At 37.4% G+C, this 15,468-nt stretch overlaps 1 protein-coding gene across 14 annotated transcripts in view; it reads right to left on the bottom strand.

Annotated features, from left to right (window-relative positions):
- TNS3 (tensin 3) overlaps nt 1-15,468 on the bottom strand; it is a 197,588-nt gene that overhangs the window by 41,119 nt on the left and 141,001 nt on the right. For all 14 annotated transcript variants that reach the window (XM_030971037.1, XM_030971044.1, XM_030971040.1 and 11 more), the window contains 4 exons: nt 13,078-14,331; nt 5,660-5,835; nt 5,182-5,299; nt 5,003-5,086 (listed from right to left, as the gene is read on the bottom strand). In XM_030971037.1, the coding sequence (XP_030826897.1) occupies nt 5,003-5,086; nt 5,182-5,299; nt 5,660-5,835; nt 13,078-14,331 (1,632 nt within the window). The remainder of the gene's footprint in view (nt 1-5,002; nt 5,087-5,181; nt 5,300-5,659; nt 5,836-13,077; nt 14,332-15,468) is intronic.

Here is a 15,468-nt window from a genome sequence, read left to right on the forward strand (position 1 = left end):
AAAAAGACACCTCATAGAACCTTTGGGACTTCACTTCAGACGTGGGGTTGCCCAATTGGACAGAGGCCAAGAGGTCCCACCTAGGTAATTCACTAGAAAAAGAAGAGAACAAAGGAAATAATCACTTTTGTGGGGTGTTTTAGCAGGAGTAAGGACCTCTTGCCCTGGCTCAGTTTTTTCTCTGTAAGAGCTTTGTTATTTTGCCTTTTATTAAACCTTTTTCTGTTTCCAATACTACCTCAGAAGCTATCCTGCTAATTTTTGTGCCATTCGGGGTGGCTGAGCTATCTCAGGTGTGATGGGTTCTCTGAGAGCTCATAAGACCCAGCTCAAAGAGTAACACACCAATTAAGAAACATTAGGTGTTTAATTATAAAAATATTGTGTAGATGAACACTGTATTCAGCCATGACATAAACATATAAGGGCAATTGCAGGACAATGGAAAATGTAACAGAAATCTGACGTATCTGCTTTGCATTAAGTCATAAATTTCCTTTCTCTACTTGTATTTTTTATTTTTCATTGATAGCCTCAACAAAGAAACAAATGAAAACCCACTAAAATAAACAAGACATCCAAAAAACCCTAAACACAAAAATTGCAATAGCAAAAATGAAAATGCACCTCTTTCCAGGAGGACAGAGCTTATGTTAACCATCCACATAAGCAGATGCATTGATGTTCTAAGCAAATGAACACAGATGTCTGGAAAAGTTCTGAATCTATTACTTGCTTTGGACATGTATATCTTACAAAAACAGGTAAGAGGAGGAGAGAAAGACAGGTATAAATGAATATTATATGAAAGCTTTTCACATTATGGAGAAAGTTTTTGCTCATCATAAATTTTTCCCTTCCATAAATTAGTTTCACTTTTATTCCCAAACTGACCCTCAGTTTAGAACCCTGATATTTTTTTAATCAAAAAATTAAGCAGTATGTATCATTTCCCTTGCAACTCAGTGGCTGGAAGAAATGAAAATCCTGGAATAACAGTATGATACCACAACAGTATAAAATTCTAATCAGTAATAGAATTATGCAATAATGAGGCTGTTAGGTTGTGGGTTTGCCTTCCAATACATTTATTAAACAGTCATCACTCTGCTGGATGATGTAATAGAAAAAGTGTGTGTTATTAAATGAGGATAATTAGGGCTACAATGTCTCTGTCAGATAAAAACAGAGTCTGTATGAGAAAAATTGTGGAAATATTCCAGTATGAGGTCTTGAAGAGTTCCACGGTGGCATGAGGAGAAAAGTTGCCCTTTCTAAAATTTTGAGAACAGATGCAGCTCATACACGAGCTTTGAGTACAGTACATAGTCTGAGCTCCATGGAAGAGATGAGAAGGCAAGGCTCTAGGTTGAAGGCTCAGAGATTCCTTATACCGGCAGCAATGCTTTCATTCCATCATTTGCACTGCTTGAACTACACAAGTCTAGTTAGTCTGTTCAGAAAAGATGGAAAAAAGTGACATAATGTCTTCTCTTTGTCAGTACATTGGTAAAGGATTATAGACAATCTTCCCTTGTTCCACAGATCCCTCCCCTCTGTTGCAAGACAGTGCCTGTTTGTGAATGCAGACCTTCTGCTAAGTTCTGTCTATGCTTTGACCAGGGCTGAAGAAGGGGCAGTTCTTCACATCTAGCCTCAGGGGTGGAGTGGCAGGGCAGCAAGCCAGCATTCAGTCCTCTGGCAAAGAGCTTGCTATGCTTTTATGCGTTACTTCTATATACAAAGAGACTTAAATTAGCTGTCTGTTGTTCAAGAAAAAAGAGCCTTTATAAGTTTCAAAATAGCCTACAAATAGTGCTTCAGTTCCTTCACTGATGTGTGGGACTCTCCCTCCCATGTAATATACATCAGCTATTGTAAAATTCCAGAGAGCTGTATCTGGGTTCTGTGTGGAGCAGCCCTATTTCTTGAGGGGTATTCATAAAACTAGCCAATTTATAGGCCACTAGCCAATTTATAGACTACTTAGGTTCATCTCAAGAAACAAGGTGTCTTTCAAAGACAATTCAGAATGAACTCTGTGGGTGCTGTATTACTTTCAAGCTACGTAAAGTGAAGAAAAGGGCCATGAAACCATAGCAGCAAGTGATCACTGGAGCAGTAGTGCTGAAACAAAATTCACTGCATGCATACAGACTGAGGGAGGTTAAATATATACTTGTTTGATAAAGAACAAGGCTCTGAAATATTGCAGGCAGGACATCTCCAATAAATCTACAGGGAGAATGAAGAGTTAGGGCATAGCTAATTTAAGGGAGGCAGATACATAACACTACTAGACTGACTTTCTCCAGCAAAGTAGTTTTACCTGGAAGGAAAATTAAGATTTCTAGGGATAACAGAGCTCCATTTTATAAGACTTTATTAAAAACAGTGTCCTTAGGTACACAGGTTAAAAATCGGATGCATTCAAGATACTAAATACGCAGTTTACATTAATAACTTAAGAGAAAATTTAATAATTTTCTATACTTAAGGACTGGATGTCATTGCAATTCTTGACTATTTTTTCTTTTAAAATATATACTTTTGTACTCTTCTAAAAGCACAACAGAATCCGTTGATATGGTAAATGCTACTTACACTGAATGCTATTCTCCACAAGGAAACAAGGAGGAAATAAAAAAGTAATACATCTAGATAATTGGTAACCAGGTTACATCATCCTCACTGGTAACTTAAAAAGCAGATAAACAGCAAAGCTGATATGCAGAACAAAGCAATTTTGAATTCAAGGGTGATCTGAACTGAGACAAAAGTAGTAATATCTTAATGGCAGAAATTAAGACTCCAGAGTCCATGACACAAAAGGCCTCATGCTGTTGAAAATTTCTGAAGAAGTCAGTATGTTTCCTGACTTTTACCAAAATAAAGACTATGTAAGCGTTTAAAAGAAGAGGTGGGCTGCAAGGGAAAGTACTAAAAATTGAGGCTGTTAAGAACTCTGGCAAAGTGCACATTGTTAAGAGTCACCTTTATGACATGTGCATTAAAGCAGTCTCAACCACAGGAACAACTGCATCTGTTCCCTTCAGATTCTTGGACTCTTCAATACACAAAACATAACACTCTAACTCAGGGCATGAATTGGGGATTGGTAGCAGAAATAAGAAGCACTTCTTGTGAAAGAAATGAGAAGACATAGAAGCAAGTAGATACAGTGGATACTTAGTGTAGATACAGGCAATAACTGTAGTAGAAGTGAAGGGAAAAGAGAAAATTTTAAAACATTTAAAGTATGATTCTTACTTGCCTCTGACAATAGAAGTTTCTGTGCTCTGATGGGAAAATCACCCAATTAACATTTCTAAGAGATGCTTGCCAACAGGTGTCTTTACTATGTTTTCTAGCTGACCCACCTCATACACTTTTAACCCTTAACTAATTAACAACTAACATCTTTAATGTGAAAGTACATTATGTTTACAGTTAAAACCAAAGCTGCATGGAGATGAGCACGTAACCTGCAGCATTCAGTACACCTTGAGCTTTATTTTAAAAAAGGCACTCAAAGGAAGAATAGCCTCCTTTTCTAATAGTTAGATTAATTATCTTCAGTATTTCATTAACTGAGTATCTAAAACCAGCATTTGAGAGATGACATTATTAAAAATTAAGCAGGAGAATCAAAATAGAGAAACACATTTAAAGCTAAATATTTTTCCAGGGCAAGTCTTAGCTCTTAGCAACATTAATAGAAACCATTTAACAACAAAGTGTTCAGTAGATCAACCTATAATTGATTTGATGAAGTGGTCACCAGGAGGATATCTGCCACTAATTACTTAAAAGTAGGGAGAACCATAAAGAGATGTCTTGAACTGGGTAGAAGATTTTTCTAAAGCTAAAGATAGTTTTATTCTGTGTTGATGTTATTTGCTTTTGACAACTATTAAGCGAGGCAAATTGAACATAAAGGGGTTTTTAAGTTAAAACTGAAATACTAACTATTATTGCATCAAAACCTGTAATCAAATTTATTGAAAAGTCTACTATCAAGATTCCTCTGGAGAAGACAGTCATAGCCTAAGCAGTAAAACTATACATAATATACATGAATTTTCATGAGAACATATGTAATGCATAAAATGAATGCCTGTGATTTTTATTCAGGTTTTAAATACATTAGCTGGCTTCCTGCTATGTCCAGCACTTTCTGATGCAGTCCAAAAATACTTTTTTCCTTTAAATCCTAGTGTTTTCAAATAATTTTGCACAAAATAGGTGACAGGTAACAGTAGCTTAGCTGTTATTTTTAGTAGCAAAGAGTTAAGGCCTTGAAAATCATCCTTTATAATAAAAAATCATAGTTAGATCATATTAAATATTTAAATATGTAATCATCCACTACCAACTACTTTCCCATAGTTGTACATTTACAAACTGTATAATGGCAAAAAAAAACCCTCTAGAACATCCATTCCTCTGGTAAAGGATCTCCTTGACTTGAGCATAGCTACTGTCAAGCTCTATTGTCAGCTTCATTGGCCTGAAAAGATGGCAACATGGATATCACCTGTCTTTCCTGAGATGGAGACAAAACCTGCTTAAAATCACAAAGAACTCAAGTCTACTGATAGTAGTATTTTGATGTCATCAAATATTAGCAGAAACATTGAGGAACATTGAAACCAAGCAAACAGAGAGAGAACAAGAGCAGGATAGCCTCAAACACTGAGCTGCATTTCCTCTTATTTCTGTGACACAGCTGCCTAATTGCTTCACACTAAATTTGCACAATGAATGTGAACATGGGACTCCTCGTTGGCAGTTAAAATGTGGAAGGTATTAAATATTTCTTGGATAATTCTTCATTACTCATTTGTTTTTGGTGTGATTAAAATAGGACTGCTAAAATATGTTTCTCTGACTTGCATGTCTACATTCACCATTTATATGTCCTACTTATAAACCACTGTTGTGTTAGTTGCCTTCATACATAGTTCATTTTCACATTACTTAGGAAAGAGAGGTACCTTACCAGAAATGGTTCTGTACAGCTCTGATGGGCTGCTGACCTTTTGGCTGGAGGGAATGTGCTGATGGCATGGCGGAGGTGCTGTCACTAGGAGAGAGGGAAAAGGGCAGTTCCTCTTCAGTAACAGCTAAAATGTCAGTAGTGCTATTTAAATAAATAAATAAATATAGACATTTTCTTACCATATGTCACCTCTGGTGACAGGGGAAAAGCTGATGTGAATGTGACAGCTTCATTTCCATTTTTTATTGTGGAGAAGATTCCCCCATCTATTTCAGCTTGGTAGTGTACAGCAATCATCTAAGAGAAGACACAAAGAAGCAAAATTACAGTGTGATAATTCTCACTTAACCCCATGACACAGTGAGGCATTCTTCACCAAATTACAGAAGGTTTCTGTAATCAGATATAATGCAATCTACTGTTCCAGCAGAGAGATCATGGAACACTGAAAACATGCAAACACAAGAGACATCCAAAACATGCAAAGACAAGAACATCCTTAAACACTGAATTGCATTACTGAGGTGAACGCAGTTATTTGTTCTTATTGCCATGATGCAACTGCCCAATTGCTTCACATTAATTTTGGACACAGAACATAAGACTTCCTACTGGCCACTCACTTCAGTATTTAGTGAAAAATTCTTGATTGTTTACCTCCTTGGTTTTCCCTCCAGCAACAGGTGATCTTGGAATTACAGCCTGGTGACTAGCAGACTTCATCCATCCACACCTGTTATATGATGATTCCCCAGGAATATCATTGTCATACCGCCCAACACTTAACTTTCTGAGCCTTTTCCCTGTTGCATCATCATCTTGCATACCTGTTGCTGAAAACAGGCAAGCTGATTAAGAAACGAGTTTTTTTCAGTTAGAACTGTTAAAACAAACTTCACTATTCTGTCTGTAGTGACTGTAATCACGAATGTTCAAACTGTTTTACAAAACCACATAGGTGGGGAAAAGACACCAGTTGTAGTTTCTTTGCTGACACCAGTTGGAAAATATTCACAGTCCCCTTTGTTGTAGAGGAGTAAGTTAAGCAGCATGTTTCTCCTGATGCTCATTTTTGAAGCGATCACTCCAAGTGCGATCAGAAGACCAAGCCAGCAGGGGCCGCTACGGGCACTCCAATGGGAAGCCTCTCTTGCCATTTCTGACACACAGTGGCTCTGGGCAGAAAAACCATTGCTGCTGCCCAGAGCTGCGTTTCCCCCACCCCTTTCCCCTCCCAAAAGCAGATTATTTTTAGCTAAAACAGATCCTGGCCCTTATAAACTCAGTTCACTGTACAGCTTTTGTGACACACATAGCAATCACACTTAATCACAAAAATAAGATATTAGCTACACACAGAAGCTGTAAATCCTTTTGAGGAACAGCACAGAAGAGTAACCTTAAACAGCAGAACAATCCAGGATATTCAAGGATATAAAGCACTATTTTTTTCCAAAGACGTTATTAAGAGCATGCCACTAGATGCAGAGCTATGATTAGCAGGATTTTATCAATGGTCATCCACTCCAAACAGCAGGCACTTCCAGATTACTCTGCAACAATTGCTTTTTCTACCCTTCTTAAATCAACAGCAAAGATCTGTAGAACTTACTGAGTAGTCACAAAAACAACCACATGCATAGCAACTTTTCAAATACTCCTCTGAGAGCTTCTATGGTCTATATATATATGCAAAAAGATCTTTGAGGATTAGCTATTTCTCTTAAAAGAGCTATTTTCCCAAGAAGTTACTTTAATTGCTTGGTGTAATTTAAACTTTTACAGTAATTTCCAACAGTAAGTATGTGTTGTTGAAGCACATCTCCTACAGACCCTGAGCATGGAGCCATAAAACTAGGAGTTCAAATTGTGTCCTTGATCTAAACCAGCAGGAGGGCTTAATCAGCAACTTGGGTAGAGAAAAATGATAGCATACACCTTACACATCAATTTCCTAATCTGAAGTAGCTGATAGTAGTTGATAGAAACGCAAGTAGTAAACGACACAGTTATGAATGTTTCCTTTTGCGTCAACAGAGAGGGGGGAATGTGGGAATCCATAAAGTAGAGGGTTTTAGGAAGGTGGGAAAAAGACAGGCCTCAGTTGCAGCAGAATTGAGAACAGTGCTGAAACATCAGAAAAAATATTTAAGTGGTAGAGAAGACATGAGGAATAGAAAAATAGAGCTGTGTACTAGCGCTTTGGAATAGCTTTCTAAGTTGCAAAAAGTTTCTTTAGCAAGGTTAAGCTCATGAATAGGGTTTTATGCGTTGTCTCTTATAAATGAGCATTGTATTCGAAAATAAGCAAGCATTGTTTTAACCAAAGCTATGTGTGCTTATGTTGATTGGATAGAGTCACTGTCAATATGCTTTTGCTCTGTGTAATTGGCTAAGACGACTGTTTGGTATGTTGTAACATTAAGTTTCTTCCGCTTGCTGCCAGGACAGCGAGCTGCTCGCATCTTTGCATGAACCAAATCATGTAATGAGACTGATGCTGAGAATAAACCAGCTCTAGACACTTTCCTAGCAAACCCCATCCTTTTCGAGTCTGTATATAAATTGCCGGCGCACAAGAATCATTATGACATACTGAAAGAAAAAGTGTCTTCAAAGACAGCACGACAAAACTTGAACTAAATATTGCTGTGGTGGAAAAAGGATAATCAAATATATAGCCAGTTGAAAAACAAAATCTCAGAATATTCTGAGTTGAAAGAGACCCAGCAGGATCACTGAGTCCAAATCTTAAATGAAATATGAGGATTGAACCCATGACCTTGGTGGATTAGTGATGCAAGTACTAAACAAGGATCTTGATATGCTCAAACTTTCAGATTCCCAGATCTTTAGGAACACTGTTTCAAAACTATTAATTAGAACAAAAGCCAGCTATGCTGTGCAAGTGATACATTTTAGAAAGGTTAAGGCGCTGAATGTAACACAAAGTGCTGCTGAAGTCAGAAAATTCCTTTATTCTTGAAAAAATACCAAATAATTAGCAATTACTAACAAGTAAACTATTCTTTTAAACCTCAGTTTTTAACAGCTAGTAGACTAGGAGTGTAAACTCCTTATAACCAATTAGTCGAACAAGAAAATGAAAAGGTGTAAACTCTACCCCAAATTCAAGTAGACCATAGGACACAGCAGCTTTGCAGATCTGTCACTTTAGTTTCATAGCCCATTTACATTATGCTTATGGGAAGCAAGCCCAGTGGAAAATCCAGACTGGAATCTCCAACCCATAGAGAGATACCAGACTGGTATCTCCAAACCCTTACCATAATGATGATACACTCAGGACCACATGCTGAAAATTACATGAGTCTTAAAAATTTGTGGTATAAGTACATGATATAAATTAAAAATCATTGTGCTGCTAAATGTAACTAAAATTCAATTTTTAACTGTACCTTTAAAAGTTATTTAATTTAGTTTAAAAATTGAATCTAGTTCAGTTATAACTTAAAACTTCAATTTTTACCTTTAATTTACCTAAAAACTCAAATTTACTCTTAACCATTGTAAAATTAACTCCCAAGTCAGGCACCAAAATTTTCCTGTGCAACAGAAATTACAAGTTTTGTAGTGTATTTTACATACAAATAAGGCAGGTGAAAAGATTGACAAGCTGTGTTTTTCTCTCACTTCACAATTTATTTCAGAGAGACTGTGCTTACCCACAGAATAGCACAGTAAATGGGATCATCTGCAACAGTTCAATGCTTTTTAAAAATATTATTTAATGAAGTATACAAAAAGGATTTCTTTTTCTCTCCTTTGTCTGCAGAGACACTGTAGTATGATTTACAATACTATATCTTGGGCCATCTCCAAAGGTTTATTTTTGATAGAGGAAAGATCTGTGAAGGTATTCCAGACATGTAATCAGACCCTAAGCCACCTCAGTTTTATTCATTTTGCATTATTTTTTTGAGAGAGGGAGGCTTTGTTTAATGCTCAGTTCTGTGTTGAGCTGATAAACTCCAAGCGAAATATAAGACTGTATGAATTGTGTATCTGTGTAATTCCTACAGTAGGTAACCTAGGGAAGTTTTGAGATGGCAATTTCAAACACCATAATTCATGCACGAAGAATAATTAGAATTACCTGAGAGAAACAATATAATTTCAACCTTATGGCAAATATAGAACCTCTCTTCCTCATGCTGGCAAATGTAGATAGGAATGCATATCTTGGTCACAGTCATTGAAACAGGCTGCCCTAAATATTGAATGCATGTGTTTCTGTGTTCTGCCTTCACTTGATCACACAATTCCTCACCTGCATGTAATACTTTTCTAAAGATGCAAATTGCAACATTTTAACAATGAAAAGGTGGGGTACACAGATGAGACATGGGTGACAATGATGGTAGTAACAAATTCTTGCTTTTACAGTTTGTAAGTTGAAGGAAAACATTGATTTCACTTTCCTTTTTTACTGAACAAGCATAAGCCTTGTGGTAAAAGATGGCTGATTTGAGAAAATAAGTCTTACTAATATCTTTAGTAGTAGACTGAGGTCATGTGTTAATTATTAGGCATAAAAAATATACAGAGAGTGAAGTAAACGGGGAATATAAGGCTGAAAGAAAAGCTTATATACACATCAAAATTTTTTCATACTACAAACTTCCTGTCATCTAAAATTAAGCACTACTGCAGCACTGTGTTATTAGTAAACGGCAGCTTCATTCACTATCAGAAACACATCTGTGCATAACTCAGCTCATATAAAAGATCAAAATTGGAAAAATCTTAATAAACAGTGCAGTGATTCACCTCTGATAAGCAACACACATGACACTGAAGGAGAGAAGAGGTCATCAACCATTGGTCTGCATGGTTCATAAAGATATGTCCTAGCAAAAAGAAATTCAATGATCCAAAAATGCTAAACACATAATGCAAGAAATCATTTCAGACAGAACCCAGAACTCTGCTGCATGGGCAGTCAGTAGTTTCTGCAGGTTGACCTATGCTAAGGATATATGTGTATAAAAACATCTAGGAAGAAGCATGAAAGGAGACGTAGTTGCCTATCTGTCAGTCAGTGCAGAATCATATGAGCAAACAGAAGCAAGAATGCACCATAATGTACATCCCAGCTGACACACATTTCATTCTTAGGCACATTCTTCCAGCTTTGCAGGGCACTGAAAACAAGCATGCACTTTTAAGGTATGTATTTTCTGCAGGAAACCACTCATGCAGGAAACCAGATAATTCCACCATCCTCCTATAACGCAACCCTCAAGTTAGACACACACACACCATGCATCACATTGATCTCATTCACCTCCAGCACTGGGCGCTCCTCCCATTGAAGAGATTCACGCAGAATGTCTCATTCATCCAATCAACCTCACTCAGACCATTCAGTCCTGATATGCCAACTCTCTTTATCACAGACCAATTCGTTCTATTAATATACTTGTTAGGTCAAGGACTGTTTAAGTCACAGAGTATAGAGCCCCCTCTAAAACCTGACTCTGTAAAATCATTGTGAGCAACTGTTTAAGTCACAGAGTATAGAGCCCCCTCTAACACCTGACTCTGTAAAATCATTGTGAGCAACTGTTGTTTTCATTATCCATTATTAATTGCTACTTCTTCATCCCCATGGCAGCCAGCATTTCTTTGTGCCATCAATTACAGGTCCTGTGCTGCACTAGTTTAAACAGCTAATTAAGTGCCTTGGATGTTCCCCTACTTATCCTAATTCTATAAAATTCTAAGAGTCTACTCCAAAGTAAGATAAACCACATTCAACACATTCTGGAGTATGGCTTCTCCTCCCAGCTTTATGCATCAGCAATCTTGCTGAGGAGGCACTCTACCCCTTCATCCAACTTATTAATAAGTTAAAGAAGACTGGATTTAGACCTCTGAACTACAGGTATCTGTAGACTGTGCCACTGACAACAACCCTCTGAGACCTGATATGCAGCCAGTTCTTAATCCAGTGATTCAGAACAGTGGTGTATATAGGGAAAAATATTCCAGTGTTCCTCATTCTTAATATTCATTCAGGTAAACAGCTTTTTCCCCATGCTGATTTATGCACACCATGCATGAATAACTGTATGATTCTGTATATTTCAGTGGGGCAAGTAAATGTATATGTAAATATATAAATTCTACAGCACTTAGAAAATACATCAGTATGTGCTGGTGACCTCCTAGAAAATACATCAGTATGTGCTGGTGACCTCCTAGTCTCAAGCAGAGGTGGCACCATGCCACATATTTGTGTTGTTTTACTTCTAGAACCCTGAGTACTTTTAAAATCAAGCTCTTGCTAGTATAAATTGATTGTTACTTGCAGAAGTCAGAGATGGAACATTTTAGCACTTGACATAAAGACAAACTTTAAAAACTATTATTGTTCTAAAGCTATACAAATTATTTTTCTAATTTTGTTTAATTAAAGGCTATTCTTATGTTCCTGACTACTAAAGTCTTTCCTCTTCTACTGTGCCCTGATACCTTCCCTCAAATATCCATAATTTTAAATACGGTCTATACATTTATATTTGATTCCCTTAAATACAGAAATTCCATAATTTAATTATTTAAAACAAATCCTCTTCCAGATCATTCCCCAAGTACAATTATTTTCACTAGTCTTTATTTGCCTGACATTAAAAATGGAAGGAAAATTACGTAACCTCTACTTCGAGATTTTCTCTGAGAAAATTTCAATTATCTCTTTTAAGCTTCATATATTCAAACACTGAACTGTAAAAGGTGACTTATTCTAAATGATCTCTTTATCCCCCTCACTAGATTTACTGTATATAGAGTTCTCTTCTGCTGGAAAAATCTCAATTTGTCCATCAGCTAATAATTTGGAAAGATTCAAGAGAATTACAAACTAATGCCACAAAATACATATTGTGTATTAAAAATAAGCAGCAAAGCATCTCACATTTATTAGTCATGGATTTTTGGACTTCTTCAGTCCTCGGTTACCTTCCTAAGCACAGAACTGTAATTTCACCTTCCCTACAAGAATCACCATCCTTGATCACATAGGTCTGCCCCTGAACAGACACCACACACTAGTTAAACACATTCACAGTTTAGCATATCCTACAGGGCTTGAGCTAGAGCAACTCATTTGTGTCTGGTGAGACCATGGGCAGATCTTCTGTCATGCTGCCTAACACTCAATCAAATCCTAAGGACTTGGATTTGAGCAAGTCTTTCATTGCACCATGACTGGAGACAAGAAGAGGAGGAAGAGGAAGATGGAAGGGGAGAAAGGGAGGCAAGGGCATATGTTCTGTCAGAGAAACTAGACCACATAAAATTTTCAAACATGACAGTAGGACAGGCAAGAGCTTATTTGTCACAAATTTTAGATTGACCATTAATAAAAGGTTTAGTAGACTTAGCCAGAGGCAGACTACTCATCCTTTTGCAAAGCTGCTAGTTCTAGAAGCATTACTTAGGCAACACAGTCAGCAAGTGTTGTGTATTTAATTCCACCAGCTGTAATCATTTCAGAGTCAGAGATAACAAACAAGCACTGTGACTTGTACATTTTTAAACACAAAACTTTCCAAAAGAGCATGTCTCAAAATACTTTACTGGCAAATATTATATTATTTGTGAAAACATTGCATAGAAATTTAATGCCAGCATCATTACATTGTATTTGAAGATAAAGTGGTTGGAGCTTTTTCTCCTAACTTAAATGGGAATTGTAATAATGAAAAACCTACACCACCAATGCCTTCTACAAATGTCTCAGTGTACAAATTCTGCTCCCTTTTAACTTAAATCCACAACAGCAAAATAATCCCAAGAGATGATCTATAACAGGTAAGAACTTGCTGAACACTACTTTTTTCAAGCAAAAAGGCAAGTAGCTGCAAAACTCACTTATCTTATATCATTTGATTCCATATCTTGGATGATTATGTAAAGAGGACATCAGAAATAATCCCTTGATAATCATCATCAAAGTTGTAAGCAATGACCTGAGGGTCCCACTGTACCATCTAATGAACACACAGGTGCTAGAAAAAGAATGATTTTCAGAAAGTATTACAGCTTACCATGTCCAGAGGCATTCCTGTTTCTGACCTCAAATTTGTCATGGAAGCCAGAACTACTGTTAAGCTCTTCCATGTGTGCATCAAGGCTGATGAAGTAATTTACTTGATCTCTGTCACTGGTGAGAGTGTTAATGTGGGTTGGGATAGGTTCAAATGTAGGGTCTAACTCCAAGATCAGCCTGTTCAATTGTTCAATGGACTGATCAATATCCAAAGTTGGAGAAGCTGGCAAGTGCCCAGCATTTTGTCCTAGATCCAGGCCATTTGTGTTCCTCTGAGGCATTGACCTTGACTTAAAATTGTCAGCACTTTCATGTTCTTCAGCTTCTGCAGCACCCAGCATGCTTCCTAGCCCTCTCTGCACAGCATCTCTGCTGCTGGAGCTACGTGTTGGAGCATCTGGGACTTGTGACTGTCTCTGGACACCGCCCAAGTTCTCCACAGTGTTATGAATGCCAACCCTAATTTCATTCTCTGGGGCAAAACCATATTGGTGAGCAGTGACCATCTGCTGCTGGCGTACCCAGGTCTGAGTAGAGTAGTTACTTGGGCCATAGGCTTGGGGATGGGATGACATAGAAGGATTCTGTTGCAATTGTTCAGTTGACTTTGGCTCAGTGCTTCCAAATGACCTCTCAAAGACAGAATCCACACCAATTCCCAGGTCTGCAGCAAAAGCATTGTGATGCTCTTCCCCAGCATTACTTCCAAAGCCATCTGAAAGAAGTGAGTTTTGACTGCTCTTGTGGCAACTGAAGTTCCCTAGGTGGGTGGAATGCTGCCCTTCTGAGGAAGACAACGTCCCAATGCTGTCCACATTGTGAAGGTCATGATTAGGCATTTCATCATCCAGAATATCAGTCTCCCTGTCCTTCATTTTGGTGACTTCATTCATGTGAATGTCAGCTGGCACTATGTGGTGAGTAGCACTGTACTTGTTTTGAGCATCAGTCATATCCTTGGCAGTGCTGACAGAATCCTCTAGACCAAAGCCACTAAGTAGCAGGTCCAGTTCTGCCTTCTCTTGTGGGCTCAGACCCCATCCTGGGACAAGGCGTTCCTCAGACTTGTCTGTTCTGATGGAAGCTGTGGAGCGTCCAGAATCACTACTGACAGACAGGGTATGATCACTATGATCAGGACTGCCTGTAACATGAACACCCTGAGCAACACCAGGGATGTTGCCGTCTGAAGAGCTCTTCTTTCTCACTTTTGCATACAGACTGCCATCAATGGGACCTTGGGTATGCAGTACTGTGGAGATACAAGTAAAAAGGAAAAGGAGAGATAAGGACAAGGCATTATATAAGGGCTTTGACTAGTGTCATGCCATAAGTATTGTTAACACTAATGGTATTGTTTCTGCAAAACTAAATCAACTCTGTAACTACAGCACATACCAATGACCAATGACATTATCTTCTTTAATTTCAAAAGACTTTTCTTGATGGAAATACAATATGCCATTTGTAGCTCAAGATCAAATAAAATGCTCTCTTTTTATTCTGTTTTGAGTGCATGATTATGGCCCCACAAACTCTTCATACTAATTTAAAGAATCCCCCATTACAGTAATAGAAATTTGAGAGTATCTACTGTGCATTCCATTCAGAGCAAGAATGGTAGAAACCTACCAGCAATACTTGCCTTATGTTATATATATATATATATACACTTAGTCCATTTTTACTTGATGGTCTGACTATACTACAAAGAATAATTTTCTCTTTTTCTTGGTGATGCAAGGAAAAGACAAGTTTTTAATCAGAGCTGCAGTCCTTGGAATATACATAAAGCCTCTTCACAAAAGAAGGCACAAGTAAATGTTAAAAGCATGACATTTCTACATATATGGAGGATCTGGTATGCATGTCATGTTTTTGTTTCAAAGAAGGACTAATGAACTTAAGTGGCAGCCTCCATAGAAGTAACTATATTTGCCTTACTCCCATCTAACACATCACACCTAACACATCACACAGGTTAGACCAACATGAGGTTAAAATATGGCTACTGAATTTTTATCCAGTGCTGAAAACGAGCACAATTCTATTTCTCAAGGAAAGTTTTAGGAATAAATATGTCTAGTGTCTGTAAAGCCGAGAAAGTAAAGTGAGTAGTTCCACTTTAAAATGACTTAACATTCATTTACTAGAATATTTATATTAAGCAGATATTTCTGAAAAACTTTTCGTACTCATAGTCTGAGAATGGTTTGAGATTAAGTAAATTAAACCATTACAATTTAGGAACAGGCAGACTTTTCTCAAAGGTTACCATCAACTACATCTGTTGTAGTTCCAGAATCAAAAGCCCCATGGAGAGCCCAATGCATTTCAACATCAACTCTACCACACATTTTCAAAATATATGTAAAATGGCATCATGATC

This window comes from Camarhynchus parvulus, chromosome 2 (genome assembly GCF_901933205.1).
Source record: "Camarhynchus parvulus chromosome 2, STF_HiC, whole genome shotgun sequence".
NCBI classification, from domain to species: domain Eukaryota; kingdom Metazoa; phylum Chordata; class Aves; order Passeriformes; family Thraupidae; genus Camarhynchus; species Camarhynchus parvulus.